This window comes from Phoxinus phoxinus, assembly GCF_949152265.1.
Source record: "Phoxinus phoxinus genome assembly, chromosome: 16".
In the NCBI taxonomy this organism is placed as follows: domain Eukaryota; kingdom Metazoa; phylum Chordata; class Actinopteri; order Cypriniformes; family Leuciscidae; genus Phoxinus; species Phoxinus phoxinus.
In genome coordinates this window covers 33,580,299-33,600,671 of record NC_136891.1, presented here as the reverse complement: position 1 = coordinate 33,600,671, position 20,373 = coordinate 33,580,299, and the positions used below count along the sequence as shown (strand labels likewise).

The 20,373-nt window shown below is 38.5% G+C and overlaps 1 protein-coding gene across 2 annotated transcripts in view; it reads left to right on the top strand.

The window, feature by feature from the left end:
- Positions 1-20,373, top strand: part of stxbp5a (syntaxin binding protein 5a (tomosyn)) — a 112,482-nt gene that overhangs the window by 73,665 nt on the left and 18,444 nt on the right. For both annotated transcript variants that reach the window (XM_079639444.1, XM_079639443.1), the window contains exons 8-17: positions 888-1,011; positions 2,779-2,857; positions 4,196-4,350; positions 6,488-6,560; positions 6,673-6,820; positions 8,280-8,347; positions 8,768-8,808; positions 11,561-11,781; positions 15,701-15,885; positions 19,893-20,018. In XM_079639444.1, coding sequence (XP_079495570.1) covers positions 888-1,011; positions 2,779-2,857; positions 4,196-4,350; positions 6,488-6,560; positions 6,673-6,820; positions 8,280-8,347; positions 8,768-8,808; positions 11,561-11,781; positions 15,701-15,885; positions 19,893-20,018 — 1,220 coding nt within the window. The remainder of the gene's footprint in view (positions 1-887; positions 1,012-2,778; positions 2,858-4,195; positions 4,351-6,487; positions 6,561-6,672; positions 6,821-8,279; positions 8,348-8,767; positions 8,809-11,560; positions 11,782-15,700; positions 15,886-19,892; positions 20,019-20,373) is intronic.

The following is a 20,373-nucleotide window of genomic DNA, read 5'->3' as shown; positions in this document are numbered from 1 at the left end:
TATATCACTAACATAGCTTAGGAACATAATTTTAAAACTAAAAATTTTAACATTTGGATAAACATTTAAAGTTCGCGTGATCGTGTTGCAACCGACTTTATCTCAGTGTTGTGACGTATTTCCCAAAGAGAAACGGAATACTAAATGAGGAAAAATAGTGGGCGTGGCTTTTTTTCCAACTAGCACCTGATTGGATCTAGAAAAGTAGGTGTTTCATTCAGCCCGTCTACTGTCAGTTGGAGGGGCGTGGCTACGTCCGTCAAACCTACGTCATCAGGGAAGGTCCTCCACTGCAGAGCGGAGGGGGGGCATTTTCAGATTTTGATTAAAGATTATGAAGCCACATTTTTTTTGTGTGTGGATTGACTTGAATTTGTTCACCACAAAACAATAAATGTAAGCAAACAAAGTAAATATGGTTAATTTTGATATCATGTGGACTTTAATGTAACGCTCCTCCGCATATTTTCTGGATAGGGTCACAGCAAAACACTGATGGTGTAAAAAGCATGGCAGAAGAGGTTGTATTGCTCAGCACAAAAAATAAAATAATTTTTTTTTATAGCACTTATCCCAACACACCCCAGCTCTTGTCAAGGGCATATCATGTCAACCAGGGGTGCGTTTCCCGTACAACTATATCGCTCGCTGCTTAACTACCATAGTACGAAGCATCGCTGGAGAAATAAACTAGCTAGTCACGACTGTTTCCCGAAACCGTATGTCGCAAAGTATCGTTCAACCACGTTGGTTTATGACGTCTCACACGTTGTGGACTAATAACTTATTTTAAGTCACTATTAGGAAATCTCTCATTGAGTTGTGTGCCCCCAACTTTAATTTCTTGCTCTTTTTCCTCTCTCTTAAATTGTGATTCTCGCACACAGGCGATCCATTCTGTGGCCTGGCACCACGAGGGGAAGCAGTTTATCTGCAGTCACTCGGACGGCACACTGACCATATGGAATATAAAGTCTCCACTCAAGCCTGTACAGACAATCACGCCACACGGTTAGTGCTCTTTCTTTCTCTCTGGCTCAAACACACAAATGCATTTCTTCAAATTCATGTTTTTTTTCCCAGGATAAGGCTTGCAAAATCAATTGGTCTTTTGTCTATTGCACAAGGTTGTATCACATCTCACTCAAAGACTTGTTCTAATTCAGGATTGTAATTTGACCCCCCTCCTTACAACATGAAACAACCCCCCCCCCCCCCCCCCCCTTACCTGATTTCCATTTCAAGTGAAGCTTTAATTTTCACTCTCATGTTGTTCCCGTATGGAGACTGCCTGTGTTGTGGTCTTCAGTGATGAGTGAGGTGAGGTCACGCTCCTCCTTTTGGCGCACATCCTCGCTCTATTGAAGATTCTCCACTGCGGTCCTCTCTTATACAACAACCCCGTCAGCCTCACGCTGCCTCCACGAGAGAAGCACAGCAGACAGACAGATTTAAACACAAAGACACATAATTGGATAAAAAGCCATACAATATTGTCAGACGGCTATATCATTTGGTATATTCAATAGAAATTAGAACCCCCCCCCCCCACACACACACATATATATACATATATATTTAAAATCTAATAAACAATTGTTTCAAATATGAATTATATATGATACATGATATAATTATACATGTATTCATATATTATACATGATGTTTCTTAGTGAACATTTATTTTTGTTAAGTTTGTGTGACATTGAATATTTACAAAAACATATATCAGCAATTATGGATAACTTATTGTTTTGAACTGATAGGCCTCTTTAATTTTATATATATATATATATATATATATATATATATATATATATATATATATATCAAAAATTCAAATCACACACACACACACACACACACACACACACACACACACACACACACGCCTCATTAGCGGGCCACTATGCGTAAGCCGTCTGCCAGATGATTTTGCTAACTAACATAATATAACAAAACAACAGCGTTAACTAATATGACATTAAAAAGTTAACATAGTTTAAAAGCCTATAATATTGAGTTAATATATATATATATATATATATAAAAACAGAAACCAACACATTCTCAGCTGTGAAAGGTTATCACATTTCTTCTGGAATTTAAATCTCTGCGGTTTTACAAACACAGACTTCTTGGGAAACTTTCAGCATCTGTGTTGACTGTTCCAAGATGGCAGACGCGTTGACGTGTCTGGAGCAGTCGAATGTCAAATCTACGTATATATATATCTATGTCTTTAATGCTGTACATTTTTCTTCTGCGTTATGTCTGTGAAATGTTTTTTTCCCCTCTGTCACACACTTCCTGTGTGTGTGTGTGTGTGTGTGTGTGTGTGTGTGTGTGTGTGTGTGTGTGTGTGTGTGTGTGTGGGAGAGAGAGACTCTGTCCCAAATGGCTCCCTCAGTCCGTGCAGTCTTCCTTTATGTCCACTCTTGTATTGCTTTGCTGTGAAACCTTCTTCTTAAATGCCAAATGAAACTTGTGTAATTGAAGACTCTATTGGATCTGAAGCCATCGGTATGCTAATATACCCCTAAAATGAACAGTCTTTCCTATTTTAATTAACCTATTGGCTAATTAAAAAAAAAAAGTTACAAGCTCTTTGATAATTTTCTATTTCAAGAGGAAATATGTCAACACAGGAAACACAACTCTCTCGTTAATCAATTCCACAGGGTCTTCAACGAGTTATGATCCATATCATGTGCATTTTTGAGACAGGGCCAGAGAAGATGTCTACAAACTCTCTAAATGAGTCTGATTCTGTTTCAGGAAAGCAGCCTAAAGATGGAAAAAAGCCAGAGCCTTGCAAACCAATTCTTAAAGTAGAGTACAAGACCACGAGAGCAGGGTACGTACGCTTGTAGCAGTTTTTTTCTTTTACTGCTCTTGATGAAATGAAATGAATTTCAGTTTTTTGCTGATTTATGCTGGTTAACCAGGATAGCCATGTATAACCACTTACTTCTAGATGTTTTTAAATAAATGCATGCATGTCTGTGCATATATAGTGGAATCCAGCCAGCATTGAAATATGGGATTTAAACATTTATTTGAAGCTCATTTATACCTGGAAGTAAATAAACAGTTACAGCATAAAATAAATTAGAGATCGAACGATATTTTCCCCGATATTTAAGCATTTTCCCCTAATCGGGTATCGGTTTTGTACTATCGGATTCACCAATAAACGGCGCCATCTTGTGGCCGTTTTGATAATTCCGCCATTGCAGCACCGCGTCTGAGGAGAGACGAGACAACAACAACTGCGTGCATGGGTGTATACTAATTTCTTTACTTTAATTATTCAACTTTATTTAACATAACAGACATTGTTTATTTATGCAGCTTAATATTGGCTTTAAAAATAGAGACGAACTCAGTCACGTAGCCTAATCCGCCATGTTCTGTCTCAATAAGACGTACATTTACATGAATTAAATAAAACAGACATGAATGAGTGCATGTTAGAAATAAAAGCGCCAAATTTAATTTTCTCTCTGTTGTATTTGCTCACCATTAGTCTCGTAAAAAAAAAAAGTTTGTTCATATTGCTGAGCCCTCACTGCGTTAATGATCAGGAATGCTCAAGGCAAGCACCGCCCGCCACTGCACGCAACTTTTAACAAGATTCACTTGTTTAAAATACCCTAAATAAGATCCGATCTAGCGCTGAAATGTGTTTATGAAGTGATGTGTCGTTTTTCCCCCTCATCAAAACCAATGAGTGCGGATTAGAACCTCCGACACGCTAATGCAGAAAAGTTCTCATCAAAGCTTTTAGTTTTTGCACTCAGACCCCTCTATTTATTATACATAAGTTTGGGGTTTTGTATGTAAGGAGGGAGTGATTGTTATAAATAAAATGGTTTGTTCAGTTGAGTTGAAATAATTGTGTCAAAAACAGAAGTATAACTGTAAATAAATATCGGTTCTGCATATCGGTTATCGGGCACATAAACATGGAAATAATCGGTATCGGTTATAAAAAAATGAATATCGGTCGATCACTAAAATAAGTTAGTATTCTGCACTATTTCTAGGTTACGAGCAAACGTGTGGAGTTCATGCAGCTTGAGTGCTGCTGTTGTTAAAGAAAAAGATGTTGTTCAGCTTTTCATTCATTGTTATGCTGATAATATAATGGACAACGTTGGAAGCTCACTGTACAGTTTTGTGTTCGGAACAGGGAGCCGTTTATGATCTTCTCTGGTGGTTTGTCATACGACACTGTTGGTCGACGGCCATGCTTGACGGTCATGCATGGGAAGAGCACTGCAGTATTGGAGATGGACTATCCCATTGTAGATTTCCTCACCCTGTGTGAAACGCCATATCCTAACGGTAACGGTCACTTTACAGTATTATTGGAATAAGCACTCAGTGTTTTTATCTCATGCCACTTCCTCTCTTTTCTTTTGTGCTGACCTTTGTTTTGTTGGGTTGTTCTATTCTTTCATGTTCTTTGTAGATGAGCTTGAGCTCTCCCAGTGGAACCGCTGCCTAGTAATTACATTTTACATCTCTGTGTTTGAAAGCTCCCTCAATTCATAACTTTCAGTTCTCTAACTGCATTTGTTTATTATTGAAATACTCATTTGAATAATTTATCACTTTGATGGCTATTTATGAATAGTAAGTGATTTCTTTCTCTCTGCAGGCAGCTGTAGCAAAGGCTGATACAACTTTAGTTTTACATTAAATGTAGTTTTTTACGTGGCTCTTTGAAGTACTTGATTCCGATTGGTCAATCTCAGATTTTTTTTTCTTTTCTGAAATGGCTGCAATGACAAATTTTGAGCATTGTCTGTGCCTTAAAATAATGGAAAACTAAAATAAAGGAGCTAAATGCACTATTGTTCAAAGTTTGGGGTCAGTATTTCTTTTTCTTTTTTGAAAGAAATGTATGCTTTTATTCAGCAAAGGATGCATTCAATTGATCAAAATAAAGACATTCATATTGTTACAATAGATTTCTATTTCAAATAAATTCTGTTCTTTTGAACTATTCATAATTTTTTTTTTTTAAATGCATCACTCTTCCCACAAAGATATTAGGCAGCACATTTGTATTCATCTTTGATACTAAGACAATTTTCTTGAGCACCAAATCCAGCATATTATATTGATTTATGAAGCATCATGTGACACTGAAGACTGAAAATTCAGCTTTGCCATCACAGGAATAAATTACATTTTAAAATGTTGTAAAATGTCAAATCGTAGTAATATTTCACAATATTACTATTTTTACAGTTTTTTTTGTTTGTATTTTTCATCAAGTAAATGCAGCCTTGGTGTTCATAAGAGACTTCTTTCAAAAACATTTTAAAAAAACGCGTACCAACCCCTATATTTTGAATAGTACTGTATATTAGACAAGTAGTCCATAAAAAAAGGTAACTTGGATTGCAGATTTTGAATAATAGTGATATATGCATTTATATTGTTGCAATTGTTTTCTATGTTATGGACAATTTTACTTATCTGAAGTTTGAAGCTAAGATAAAATCATTTCTGATTAAACCAATATTATATTTCATGTCCATGTTTTCTTTTATTTTTTTTTTATTTTTTTATTTTTTTTAAGTAGCCATGATTTGCGTCATTACTTTTTTTTTTAGATAATGACTGGCTGACTGTACTTCATCCCTTACATAACACCCCGATCATGTTAAATAGCTTGAGCATGTTACTGGTTTAAAAGAATATTTAAAAACAATAATTTTTCTTGTGATTCACCTTGCTTTCGTACATGTAGTTGCGCCAACAGTTCTTGCCAAAGCAGCATCTCTGTTCAATCATCTGTGTTAGAGGCTTAAGTGTTTTTGTTTAGAGTTGGTGTTAAGCCGAACTGAGAAGCAGTGATGAACGCAGGAGGAATGGGAACAGTGTTTGCAGCACTGCTTGCGTAATAGTGCCGGCTCTTTTGATTAAGCTATATTTGAAGTGGAGCGTCTTTATGTTCTCTTATGACTCATTATTGAAACATTTGAGCGGTTCAAACTCATGCAGTGACGTCTCCAGTCAAAACTTTTACAGCTATTAGGATCAGCTCGCTAAAAATATACATATACATAGACTACTAAGTATTATTATTATAATTATAATAAAATATACAATTCAATTCTTAAGAACCATTCTAGTGTGCTGATTTGGTGCTCAAGAGGCACTACTTATTTATTTCTATCTATGTTGAAGTCAGTTGTGCTACTCAATATTATTTGTGGAAACTGATACTTTTTTTTAGAATATCCTAAAGAACAACATTTATTTTAAATATAAATATTTTGTAACATATAATTTCTGTCTGTTTTGATCAGTGTAATCCATCCTCGCTGAAAACAAGTATTAATTTCTTGGCGAGACCCCCCAAAAATAATAATAATCACAGTATATGTAAAAATATTTGTATTTGTAAAAAATGACTCCGATGCATAGCCATGTATTCATGATTTTACACATTTATGTTTCTCTGCAGATTTTCAGGAACCATATGCTGTAGTAGTTCTCCTCGAAAAGGATTTAGTTGTTATTGACCTTGCACAAAATGGGTATGTATCACCCACAGTATTTGTTATTTGCGTAATTTCTGTGACTAACATGTTTGACGCTATCACACTTTTAACACTAGTGTCAACTAGTGACCTGTGATGTTTTTTGTAGTTACCCTATCTTTGAAAATCCGTATCCCATGATGATTCATGAGTCTCCTGTGACGTCTTGTGAGTACTTAGCCGATTGTCCTGTGGACCTCATACCTGCACTTTACTCTGTCGGGTCTCGCCAGAAACGACAGGGCTACAGCAAAAAGGTACAGCAGTGTGTGCACACATTTAAATATGCAAAACTTACAGATAATGATGTCTTTAAGGTTAAAACTTCATGCCTACACACCAGTGATGCGCGGGTTGATCCAAAATGAGCGGTTACCCGCGGTTACGAGTCATCCAAAAATATTTTTAATGATATTCGGGTCGCGGTCGGTCGGGTCGTTTGAAATAAAGATGCCAATTAAACCTTTGTAATTTATATAGTATACTAGACACACTTTTCTATGAAATACATAGGCGTATGCTTTATTGTCTGAATAACTGACGCGAGGATGACGCACGAGCTCAGTCTGCAGATGAAAGTGGGAAATCCTTATTTACCTTTTGATTGTTGAGCGTTATTAACTTTTGAATAAAAGCTGACGCGGGATAAAATGCCCGATTTCCCAACACGTTGAACTGAGCAATGCCATTGTGCCATTTTAATAGGCTACTTTTAAACGCATATAGCTCGGTAATGTCAGTTTTATGTATTTTCTGAGAGGATTTTTGTTGGGAAAGTCGGGGGAGAGACGCACACTTCGATTAGACTGGATAAACACATGCAGCATCTTAATTGTTAAGAAAATGAAACGAAATAAATGAAAAAATCAAGCCTTTATTACATAACACACTAGGCGATATCATACAGCATTCAGAAAAATGCGGCCGCACCCCTAGTTCCTCCGTCTGTGACCCAATGACGCTACGATGAGCATTTACTCGCTACTTTTAAAAATGCGGGTCAGGAAGCGGGTCGGGTACAATATTTTCGTTCTTTTTTTTTGCGGTCCGAGTTGCGGGCGGGTTAGTTGAAAACATCGGTCGGGTGCGGGTTGTTTATACATTGACCCGCGCATCACTGCTACACACACACAACTTGCCGTTTGAGTGACTAGATTGCGGCCCCTGGTGAATCGCACCGTTGCCCCGTGTGTGTGAGGCTTCAGGCCCCCGTCGTGCGGCACATTGTGTCCTCAGACTGTGTGGGTCAGAGACACAGACAGGGGTATATATGGTATGAAAGAAAGCATGAACTCTCAGCCAAGACTGGAGTGCGGTGTGTAAGTTGTGGCTCTGTCTCCCACAGGGAGCAGGTTAACTCAGACGGCCCACTTTGAATCACAGCACTTCTGAATACCTTTGAATAAACGGCTTCGGCTTCCACGCCTCACGAGGAAATGCTTTTCCTATAGAGCCTCGCCAGCCATTTAATAAAGGTTCCACCCACATTGCAGAAATGTTTTGTGGCTTGCCAGTGCCAGCCACAGTCATTATATTAAAAGAGTAAGCTTACTAAAAATGTACAAATTGGCCGCTTTCTTTTTATTAAGTTTCCTGGAATGCTCACACGCTTTAGGGCAATAACTACTAAATTTCCCCGATTCTCATATGTTGAGAAATATCAGATTTATGTGGTTTTATTTAAGCACTTTCATGTGGTTCTGTTGTTCATCACAGGAATGGCCTATCGGTGGCGGAAACTGGGGCCTGGGCACACAAAGCTACCCTGAAATAATAATAACTGGGTAAGAGCAGTGTGTGCGTGTTTTACTCTGTTCTCTCTCTGTCGCTGTGTGTAGTTCTGCTGAAATGGCAGAAAGGGGAATAAAAAAGACTTAAATGATGTAAAAGAAGAAGGCAGGGTATATGTTGAGGGAGGAGGAGCACAGAAGAGAGGGTAATGAGCGGGACAAGATGGTAGCGAAGGGGAAGTATGACAAAAAGTAAGCATTTTCTGATGTATTACCCATGAGATGACTCTTTTTTAGTGGGTTTGACAGCAGTGGGAAGAGCACGTCCTCTCATCTCTTGACTAGCTTTTATCTGACATAGCAACTTAGCTTACCTCAGTGGTTTGTTTGGATACATGTGGTAATAGGAGATTGCCAGTGAGTCGATGTGTGTGTAAGACAGCTGAAATAAAAGCTTCTCTGCTCTTCTTGCAGGCATGCAGATGGTTCAGTGAAGTTCTGGGATGCTTCAGCAAGTGAGTACCGAGCCTTTCTGAATTCATATTCACCTCATTCACCCACTGTGTGCAGTATAATAGTTTCATTTACCACAATGTGTGCAGTATAATGGCTTTCCAAAGCTCATAAACTTCCTTCAAACCCATGCATTACATATTTGCATTTGACAGACGCATTTATCTAAAAACAAAGCAGTTGTATCTCAGATCTTTGTTTCCTGGGAATCAAACCAATGACCTTGGTATCGCTAGTACCAAGCGCTACTATTTTGACCACAGCAAAGACTGTATTTATACCAAAGCATATTATAAGTCATATTATGACGAATGGGAGAAATGAAAATGCAAAGTAGCGAAATAAGACAATGCCGATCGGCAATTGACCCTTCGCAGGGAGTTTGATTGACAGGTGATCTGACCAATCATACTTTGCCATCCGCCATTTTGTCCGACAAAGCGGTCTGGAGAGTTAGTAGATTAACATGGGAGGATGTGAGCTTGAGAAGCGGAGTGTACTGACGTCTTTCCGCGGTTAAAACAACATTCATTCTGATGTTCATTCATGTTTATTTGATGCTATAAATGAACTAGAAGGAAGAGATCATCGGTTCACGAGCGGCTTTAACTGAGGCGACAGCGATCTGTCACACACATTAAAGAGCCACAAAACGCTATTTATTGTTTACATTTCTATTAAAAAATGACCAAATTTGAAAGGTGAGACTTTAATATGTTTAAAATAAAAAGTAACCCAAAAGTAAGCTGGTCTGTGTCTGTCAGTGTGTTGTCAGTGTCCTCTCTGCTCCACGATGTGTTTTTCACTGCGTGAGAACATGGTGTGTGTGAGAGCGGTGTAGCTTGTCGGACATAGCGACAGTAACTAAGGGGGGCGGGGCTTTGCGAACGGTCAATTGGTTAAGTCATTGCGTCACTCACTGTATCTGCCGTTAGAAGCTCTGGTTTGCATAGAAACAGTTGTTGTAAATACATACTTTTTTAAGTTGCAATTTGAGCAATTTGAACAAGATTTAAGGGTCAGTTTATGCAGCATTGTTTATACTATATTATTTAAATTGATTTTGGCAAGCAGTTTTTATATGTTGTTATTTCCCCATTCAAGTTGATAGGAGTTGATCTTGCTGCCCGAGGCGTTGCAAATGTGGCCGTGGAGTTGTTTTCTTTGGACTGGCTACAGTTAGACATTTGACATTGTTAAATATCTAATTAAAAACTGGATTCTGCTGACCGCTGTTGGAGTATAACTTGACATCAAACATCACTTACCTTAACAATACGGTAATTTTCCATGATTTACGACCCAACTGGGGACTGACCTTATAATGTCACACTCCCACAAAACTCCCCGGATCCCACCGGCTTTGTCTAACCTTGCGCACCGGCGTGTTGAGAGTGTTACCTGTAAATGGCATTTGACCTTGTTTAAACTGTGAGCCTGACAGACAAAGGTTTCCACTTTTCCTCTACCCCCCCGCAGGTGCTAAAAGACATTGTAATATTTTGAATACCACAAAGGTTGCCAACCCCTCATGCAAGCGCTTGTTTAACATTCAAATGGGCTTTCTTAATGGTAGGAGCTAATTTAAAACCAAAGTGGCCCTTATTTTGTCCACCAGTTAAAATATAAATCTAATTAGACAGGAAGTTTTAATCCTGCTAAGACAGAGTGGCTAATCTTATGCTATTTAATATTTTTTTATTGTATTTTTTTTGCTTTGACTGAACTGAACAATTGGAGTCAGTGGATTAGAGGTCCTAAAAAATTATACAAAACACAGTTATGCATTTGAAGGCATTAAACCATTTCCCATCATCCTTTTAATCCCCTAAAGAATTAACTGTACAAATCTAGAAGTTCTAAGACTTTTGTTCTTTGGAATACTGGATTCCGATTTGTTTAATTGCAGCATTTTGTGGATAAACATTTTTGTCTAATGACTGCTAAACTGATCATTGTCCAAGACAATCTATTTCCTATACAATTGACCGTTCGCAAAGACCCACCCCCCTTAGTTACTGTTGCTATGTCCGACAAGCTACGCCGCTCTCACACACACCATGTTCTCACGCAGTGAAAAACACATTGTGGAGCTGAGAGACACTGACAACACACTGACAGAAACAGACCAGCTTACTTTTGGGTTACTTTTGAAATTAAACATATTAAACAAAGTCTCACCTTTCAAATTTGGTCATTTTTTTAAAGAAATGCAAACAATAAATACAGTTTTGTGTCTCTTTAATGTGTGTGTCAGATCGCTCAGTTGAAGCCGCTCGTGAACCGATCATCTCTTCCTTCTAGTTCATTTATAGCATCAAATAAACATGAATGAACATCAGAAGGAATGTTGTTTTAACCGCGGAAAGGCGTCAGTACACTCCGCTTCTCAAGCTCAAATCCTCCCATGTTAATCTACTAACTCGCTTTGTCCGAAAAAATGGCGGATGGCGAAGTATGATTGGTCAGATCACCTGTCAATCAAACTCCCTGCGACGGTTCAATTGTGCAATCTTTTATGTCTTATATCACTCTGCAATCTCTCTCGTAATAAAAATCATTTCCATTCAAATTAGTTTGTCCTTTTATTTATGTGTTTATTTATTTAGGAAGTAACCATGTAATAGAATAGATGATGTACACTCAATATTTACTGTGAGTGTTCGATGATATGATAATAAAAGCCTCTAATTATGTGTTAATTACTGGTTGTCTGTACATTATGTCTTTACTTATATTTCCCATGGTGCTCAGTAATGCTCCAGGTGCTGTACAAACTGAAGACAGCGAAGGTATTTGAGAAGGCCCGCTGTAAGGAGGAGAAGCCCAGTTCAGAGATCGTGGACGAGGACCCGTTTGCCATTCAGTTGATGTCTTGGTGTCCCGAGAGCCGCATGCTCTGTGTGGCTGGGGTCTCTGCCCACGTCATCATATACAGGTTCAGCAAACAGGAAATCACCACAGAGGTGGTGCAGGTAAAAATATATGCTTTATAATATTTTTCTGACTTGTTATATAGGGCCGTATCTTGCACCCAGCGCAATTGAGTTTGTACACCGCCGCATGTATCATTCCTGTTCTGCACCCGCACACAGCGACTCTTCCCTCCACAGACGCACGTCGGTAAATTAGGGAATGAACTTGCGCTCGGGGGGGCGGTTCAGTGAAAAGAGGAGTGTGTTCCGGCGCAAACGTTCCCTGGTGATATTCTGCAGTTTCAGAAAACAATTCCGCCACTGACCAGGAGAAACCGAGTCTAAAGACAGCGGCGCCGCGCGTTAGTCATATGCTATTTTAAGAGCGCGTGATTGGCCATTATGTAGCGTGTGAACAACACACACACTTTGATTCTCTAATATAAACAGACGCAGCAGTTTTCATTTTTGCAAATCATACATTATTACAAGGAAAAATATTAAAACACGAGGGAAATCATTGTTGTGTCCGTGAAGATGTGAAAATAATCTATCTAGATAAAAAAATTTAAAATCTAGATTAATTTAGGCTACACATTTACCCAAATTATTATCCGCCTGTTTAACCGAAGCTAATGTGTGTGTTTCTCCATCATCCTCATACAATGTCACTTCTCTGTGTTTTACGGCCCTGACGAGAACGTCAGTCTCCTCGGCTGTGAACCGCTCCTGGCGTGCGCCGGCAAACCCGCCGTTATAATAGCAATCCGCCGTGGAACAAGCGCACCGGCTCTTAAAGGGAATGTGAGAGGACGCTCTGATTGGTTTATTTCACGTTACGCCCAAACCACAGCTATGAGTAATGAAGCGACTTCAGACCAACACATTTTAGATTTGCGGGATCCGCCCACAGAGTTACTTGCGCTTTGCGCTTTGACACTTGCGTTTCAGATCGCTACAATAGGGCCCATAATGTTTTCATCAAGGTTCTCTTAAAAACTTTGTTTCCTGGAGTGGAATGAGTAATGATGCCCTTATAGACACTCTTCTCTTCCCCCCGTCTCGAGTTATTTTAGTTTCCTGACAACTGCCATGACTCATAACGTTAATAATAATATAAAATCTGTTCATTAAATGAATGTTGTTCAGTGTCTTGAATGTGTTGAATGCATGCGTTGTGCCGTCTACAGAGCTAACTAAGGATATCCAGTTGTTACTCAGATGCTTAACTAAATCCCTAAGCTTTTCAAAGCCGTTTTAATTAATGTTCGCCACATCTAGCTGTATATATTGAGCTTGAATAATTAATACTGCATTCATTTTGCCCTCTCAGTTTTTTTGCAAGCTGCACATTTGCATACTGATGCTTCCGTGACCCATAAATAAATGAGCGCTTATGATAATGCCATTAGAAAGTATATCTGTGAATAATTTGAGTTTACGTATAATTTATTGCAGGAAAGACTGAAAGAGTTAAGCAATTGTGCTTTATTAATGCTTAATCAACGCAACTTATTTACATATTAATGCGACTCATATAACCAGGATAATAATGAATCAGATGTTCAAATACAATCATATTAAGGACACAGGAATGAATCTGTTTGGATGGTGGAGTATGTGAATTGTGAAACGTGATTGGTTGAAGCGAGAATGTGCAACGATTGGCCAGCTCGATGTGGCCGTTATCTGATTGGCTTGAGTAGGCGGTGGGTGGAGTCCACTTATTTGTGGATTTGTCTGCACGTTGACGCTAGAAGTGTTTCAAAATCCACAAATGTTTGAGGGGATTTACAAATGTGTGCAGCGATTTACAAATGCACAGAAAGCGGTTCTCAAATAAATGTCAGGCAGAGTTGTGTTTGTAAAATTATAAAACATTTGTAAATATTTGATTTATTTGCTAATCTTATTTTATTTATTTGTGAATTTTATAATTTTTTGTGAAACTCTTTACATTTATTTGTGGATCTTAATCTATTTATTTGTGAATTTTCGATACATTTTTGTGAATCTCTTTACATTTATTTGTGAATATTAATCTATTTATTTGGCATATTGCAACAATAATAACGCCATAGTGGAGGCGCAAATGTGGGAAAAACCATTAGCGTTACCATCGGCTGCTGACAGGATGTTCACACTTCTGTATAATGAGGGCAAATGAGATTAAATATTTTAATAAATTAAACCTTTTAGCACCTTCAGCAGGGTGGGAAATTAACTTTTTTGTCCACCAGCCACAGTGGCTGGTGGATCCCCAATTTTACCAGCCACTTATATTTTTTACCAGCCACTTTTTCTGGAATTCAAATTGCAAGAAAGAAATTGCTTCAATACGTTTTTTATTTATTTCAGGCCAGGGTACCCCCAGGATCCTCCAGCTTAAATTCAAGGCTTTTTTAGACCTTTTTAATACCAACTTTGTACCCATTCCAACATAAGTATGAGGGGAAAATATCAAATCTGTATAAATTTTAAACCCTGGAAAATAATTATGTAGGCTACTATGTAGGCTAGTTGAATTAAATAAAACATTTTATTTAAATTATCAATCATATTTAATACATACGCAACAGCGTTGTAGTGCGCTTGGTGTGTGTAGGCCAGTGTTCATTTTGGCAACCATTTTTGATTCAGTCTTAGTCTTCAACTTCAGACGAAAATGCTTATGAATGCAAACTTTTAGTCATTACTTTTAGTAAACTGCAGTTACTTTAGGTAGCTATTTTATATGTAGTCTTTAGACAGAAAAATGTCATAATTATTGTCTCTAGGCCATTCAATTAAGCTTATGAGAAATTATTTACATTGCACTCTTTAGCACTTGTGCAATTCTACATATCCCTTTTCCTAAGTTCCGTGGTTCTCCAATTTTTTTGAGTGCCGTACCCCCTGGTACCCCCTCACTTCCACTTAGACTGCAGTCACACCTTTTCCATTAAGGGACAATATTTGCCCCCTTTAATGCATTTTTCCATTTAATTTTTAACCTTTATAATACCTTTTAAAAATAAATAATGCTTTAAATAAAACAATGTTCAATAAATATGCAATGTTAAAAAACGTTTAATATTAATAAAAAATATTATATTAAAATAGCCAGTAGGTGGCGGTCATCGAGTCATTCATTCATTGAATCTCACGGTTCGTTCAAAGCCACAGATTTCGTTGCAAAATAGAGCAATAAGCCGGACTATACTGTTTTAAATGCAGTACATCACTTAAATGTTACCCTTTTTTTTTACTGTTGTATACAATCAATGTCACATTTGAAATCGTGTGGATATTCGGGAAACATTGCATTCTTGCTCATATATGATCAACATTAAGGGATATGTCGCCAGATTAAAAAAAATAATTTCCCTTTCTTCTGCACCAGCTCAGCTATATATATACACTTTTTTTTATTCTCAGCTTAGCTATGTGTATAAGTTATACAGTATAACGGTCTCTTCAGCGCCGTGACACACAGCGCTGAAAACCAATCAAAAGAGTTACTCGACAAAAGTGTATTATTGTTACTTAGCAACCGCATTCTTTGACAAAGGCTGTCCAATCCGTACAATGAAATCACTCGCAGCATTTGTTTATTGGTTACTACTTAATACATTCAATGTTAAGTCAATGTAAAGACGCGTTTACGCGCGCTTTTGGTGCGAACGCAGCATTATTATAATCCACCCGCCACTGTGGCTGGTATACACGGCAAAGTGACCCGCCACTTTGAAAAAGTACCCGCCCTCGGCGGGTGGCGGGTGCTAATTTCCCACCCTGACCTTCAGTCCCGTGACTCTCACGCACACAGAAACACTCACTTGGATAAAACACACGCACACCAATTAGCTTGTCTCGTTTTAAGAATAGCGACACCGATGGGGATCAATTAACTCACTGCATTTACACGTCTGTTCTAAAGCACACAGTTTGTGTCGGTTACATGTGTGTGTGTGTGTGTGTGTGTGTGTGTGTTTTACAGTTACTGGAAGTCAGGTTACAGTATGAGATGAATGATCTAGAGTCTCCAGATGTGGGCGGAGATCAGACACCAGCTCCTCCCACACCGAGCACCTCCCCCAGTCCACAAACCACCGGCCCGCAGACACACCCTTCCACTAGCAGCAACTCTTCAGACGGGATGCGAGACAACATACCCTGCCTCAAGTAATGCTGCTTTTCAAGCCATATCTATTACGTGAGATCCAAAACTGCTTGTGTAAATGCCTCTGTTTTGCATTTTTCCAAATGTCCAGACGTTTTTAATGCAAATTATATTAGATATTTTCGAGATGAATTAAAAAATGTATATGTATTTTAGAATTTTTTAGTTTTGGTATGTTGCTTTAAAGGATTAGTTCACTTTAAAAAAAACTTTTGCTGATAATTTACTCACCCCGATGTCATCCAAGATGTCCATGTCTTTCTTTCTTCAGTGGAAAAGAAATGAAGGTTTTTGATGAACACATTTCTCCATATAATGGACGTCAATGGGCCCCAAACGGGTCAAGGTCCAGATGACAGTGTCAGCGCCGCTTCAACGGGCTTTAAACGACACCAGACGATGAATACGGGTCTTATCTAGCGAAACCATCGTCATTTCAAAAATAAATACAAAAGTTTAAGTTTTATAAGCACAAGCGCTCGCCTTGCTCTGTTCTGTGATGCGCGTTCGTGACGTCACGTAATACGCAGTTACGCTGTAAAGGTCACGCTTGACGAGTCAGTGTTTATAGATGTGCGGAATGAGGACCATACACACATATTCAAATGTCTTTGTGTCAGTTTATCGTTTAAAATGCCCATCTCGTGTGTGTATCCTGGTGTTGGAATATTAAAAAGCCTAAAAGAACATTTTCGTCAGGACAGAAACTTTTGACTTTTCACAGAAGCGTGACCTTTACAGCGTAACTGTGTATTACGTGACGTCACGAACGCGCATCACAGAACAGAGCAAGGCGAGCGCTTGTGCTTATAAAACTTAAACTTGTTTATTTATTTTTGAAATGACGATGGTTTCGCTAGATAAGACCCGTATTCATCGTCTGGTGTCGTTTAAAGCCCGTTGAAGCGGCGCTGACACTGTCATCTGGACCTTGACCCGTTTGGGGCCCATTGACGTCCATTATATGGAGAAATGTGTTCATCAAAAACCTTAATTTCTTTTCCACTGAAGAAAGAAAGACATGGACATCTTGGATGACATGGGGGTGAGAAATTATCAGCAAAAGTTTTTTTTTAAAGTGAACTAATCCTTTAATGACAGCTGCACTTGATCTACATGAACTTCACAGATCCAAATGATCCAAAGAGCATCTTGTGCTTCAATGGACGGAAAACATCTGACCGTCTATACAAAGGAGTTCACGTGATCAATGTCACAAATCTGTTTATTTGAATTTTGAGTAAAATTGTAAAAATAAATATCAAATTAATACAAGATTGTCAACCAGATTTGTTTAATTTCAAATTATTTCCATGTTTAAAACGTACATTTTTTCAATGTGGTCTCTGACTTTTGGATCCCACGGTATACTCAGACATTTTAGTACATTTGACATTTTTAGTACATTTTGGTCATTTTGAGAACCCAACAGATATCCACCAAATATGAGTGTCTTGTTTAAGATGCCACATCAAGTCAAAAATAGTTTTACTTTTACAAACACATCTCAGGACTCCTGCATTCTGTTGCACTCATCTGTGCTCCGTCTGGCTGTTAATGATTGTGTCCTGTGTGGACGCCCCCTATTCCTCTGCAAACACAGCGTTGAGTGCTTTAGCTGCCACAGACTGGAAGTTAGTGTTTTCAGTGTTGACGCAAATTGCTATCTGACAAATCAGACTACAGAGTTGCCTAGTTCTGCCCCCTTTTGTTGGCATGTTTTTGTGTAGTTGTTACTAGATTTTGCTCGTTTTGAAGTTGAATAATCTGTTTTTATGATTGATTATGACTTTCAAGATCTTGGGAACTCATGCCATTCCCCAAGTATGTAATATGTCTCATTGGGTTACACTTTATATTAAAGTGTCATTGTTACAGTTGTATATGTAACAAGAACACCAAGTGTTACCTCACATTGTATAGTAAATGTTATAGTTTTTTGTCAGGGTCTGTCCAGCCCGATCTCACAAAAGTGCGTATCTATACGACGAATGGCGTGCATATGATACGCAGTTTTTGCGTGCATATGATACGCAGTTTTTGCGTGCATATGATACACAGTTTTCGTGTGCATATGATACGCAGTTTTTGCATGCATATGATACACAGTTTTCGTGTGCATATGATACACAGTTTTCGTGTGCATATGATACGCAGTTTTTGCATGCATATGATACACAGTTTTCGTGTGCATATGATACACAGTTTTTGCGTGCATATGATACGCAGTTTTTGCATGCATATGATACACAGTTTTCGTGTGCATATGATACGCAGTTTTTGCGTGCATATGATACGCAGTTTTTGCATGCATATGATACACAGTTTTCATGTGCATATGATACACAGTTTTTGCGTGCATATGATACGCAGTTTTTGCATGCATATGATACACAGTTTTCGTGTGCATATGATACACAGTTTTTGCGTGCATATGATACGCAGTTTTCGTGTGCATATGATACACAGTTTTCGTGTGCATATGATACACAGTTTTCGTGTGCATATGATACACAGTTTTTGCGTGCATATGATACACAGTTTTTGCGTGCATATGATACACAGTTTTTGCGTGCATATGATACACAGTTTTTGCGTGCATATGATACGCAGTTTTTGCGTGCATATGATACACAGTTTTTGCGTGCATATGATACACAGTTTTTGCGTGCATATGATACACAGTTTTCGCGTGCATATGATACACAGTTTTTGCGTGCATATGATACGCAGTTTTCGTGTGCATATGATACACAGTTTTAGCGTGCATATGATACACAGTTTTTGCGTGCATATGATACACAGTTTTAGCGTGCATATGATACACAGTTTTCGTGTGCATATGATACACAGTTTTTGCGTGCATATGATACGCAGTTTTTGCATGCATATGATACACAGTTTTCGTGTGCATATGATACACAGTTTTTGCGTGCATATGATACACAGTTTTCGTGTGCATATGATACACAGTTTTTGCGTGCATATGATACACAGTTTTTGCGTGCATATGATACGCAGTTTTTGCGTGCATATGATACGCAGTTTTCGCGTGCATATAATACGCAGTTTTAGCGTGCATATGATACGCAGTTTTAGCGTGCATATGATACGCAGTTTTAGCGTGCATATGATACGCAGTTTTAGCGTGCATATGATACGCAGTTTTAGCGTGCATATGATACGCAGTTTTCGCGTGCATATGATACGCAGTTTTCGCGTGCATATGATACGCAGTTTTAGCGTGCATATGATACGCAGTTTTAGCGTGCATATGATACGCAGTTTTAGCGTGCATATGATACGCAGTTTTAGCGTGCATATGATACGCAGTTTTAGCGTGCATATGATACGCAGTTTTAGTGTGCATATGATACGCAGTTTTAGTGTGCATATGATACGCAGTTTTCGCAGGCATATGATACGCAGTTTTCGCGTGCATATGATACGCAGTTTTAGCGTGCATATGATACGCAGTTTTCGCGTGCATATGATACGCAGTTTTCATGTGCATATGATACGCAGTTTTAGCGTGCATATGATACGCAGTTTTCACGTGCATATGATACGCAGTTTTCGCGTGCATATGATACGCAGTTTTAGCGTGCATATGATACGCAGTTTTAGCGTGCATATGATACGCAGTTTTCGCGTGCATATGATACACAGTTTTTGTGTGCATATGATACACAGTTTTCGTGTGCATATGATACACAGTTTTCGCGTGCATATGATACGCAGTTTTCCCGTGCATATGATACGCAGATTTTGCGTGCCAATGATACGCAGTTTTCGCGTGCATATGATACGCACTTTATGGCGTGTAATACGCACGCACTCCCCATCCCTAATCCTACCCAAGGGTTTTCAGTGCGTAGCATATGCACGCAAAAAAACATTTTTGGCGTATAAATGGTCCGAGAAATAACATTCGTGGTATAGATACGCACTTTCATGAGATGGTGTTGGTCTGTCTATAAACCATGTCCTCTTTCTGTCCCTCCCTCAGGGTGCGCAGCAGTCCTCTGAAGCAGTCTCCTGGGTATCAGGTGGAGCTGGTGGTACAGCTGGTGTGGGTCAGTGGAGAGCCGCCCCAGCAGATCAGCAGCCTGGCCATCAACTCCTGCTATGGCTTGTGAGTCTGTTTCCCATTGTTTTGTCAGGTGGTTCAGTGCTTAATAGTCAAGTCATCTTCATTTACATAGCGCTTTTAACAATGTAGATTAGATAAAGAGATAAACTGATCATTTAAGGTAACAGAGATTGTTTTGGCTTTTTGAAAGTCACGTGTCTAGTATCTGTGCCATAATACAAATAAGTAAATCAAATGCTGCAGACTAGTTTCAGAAGTTTTCATGAAAGGACAACATTTGCTTTGTTTTTATATTTGTATTAAAATATTTTGACGTCAAGATTTTCAACGTATAAGAACTTCAGTGTTGGTTTGTTCTTCACAATAAACACAATCGTTCAAAAGTTTGTATTTGAAC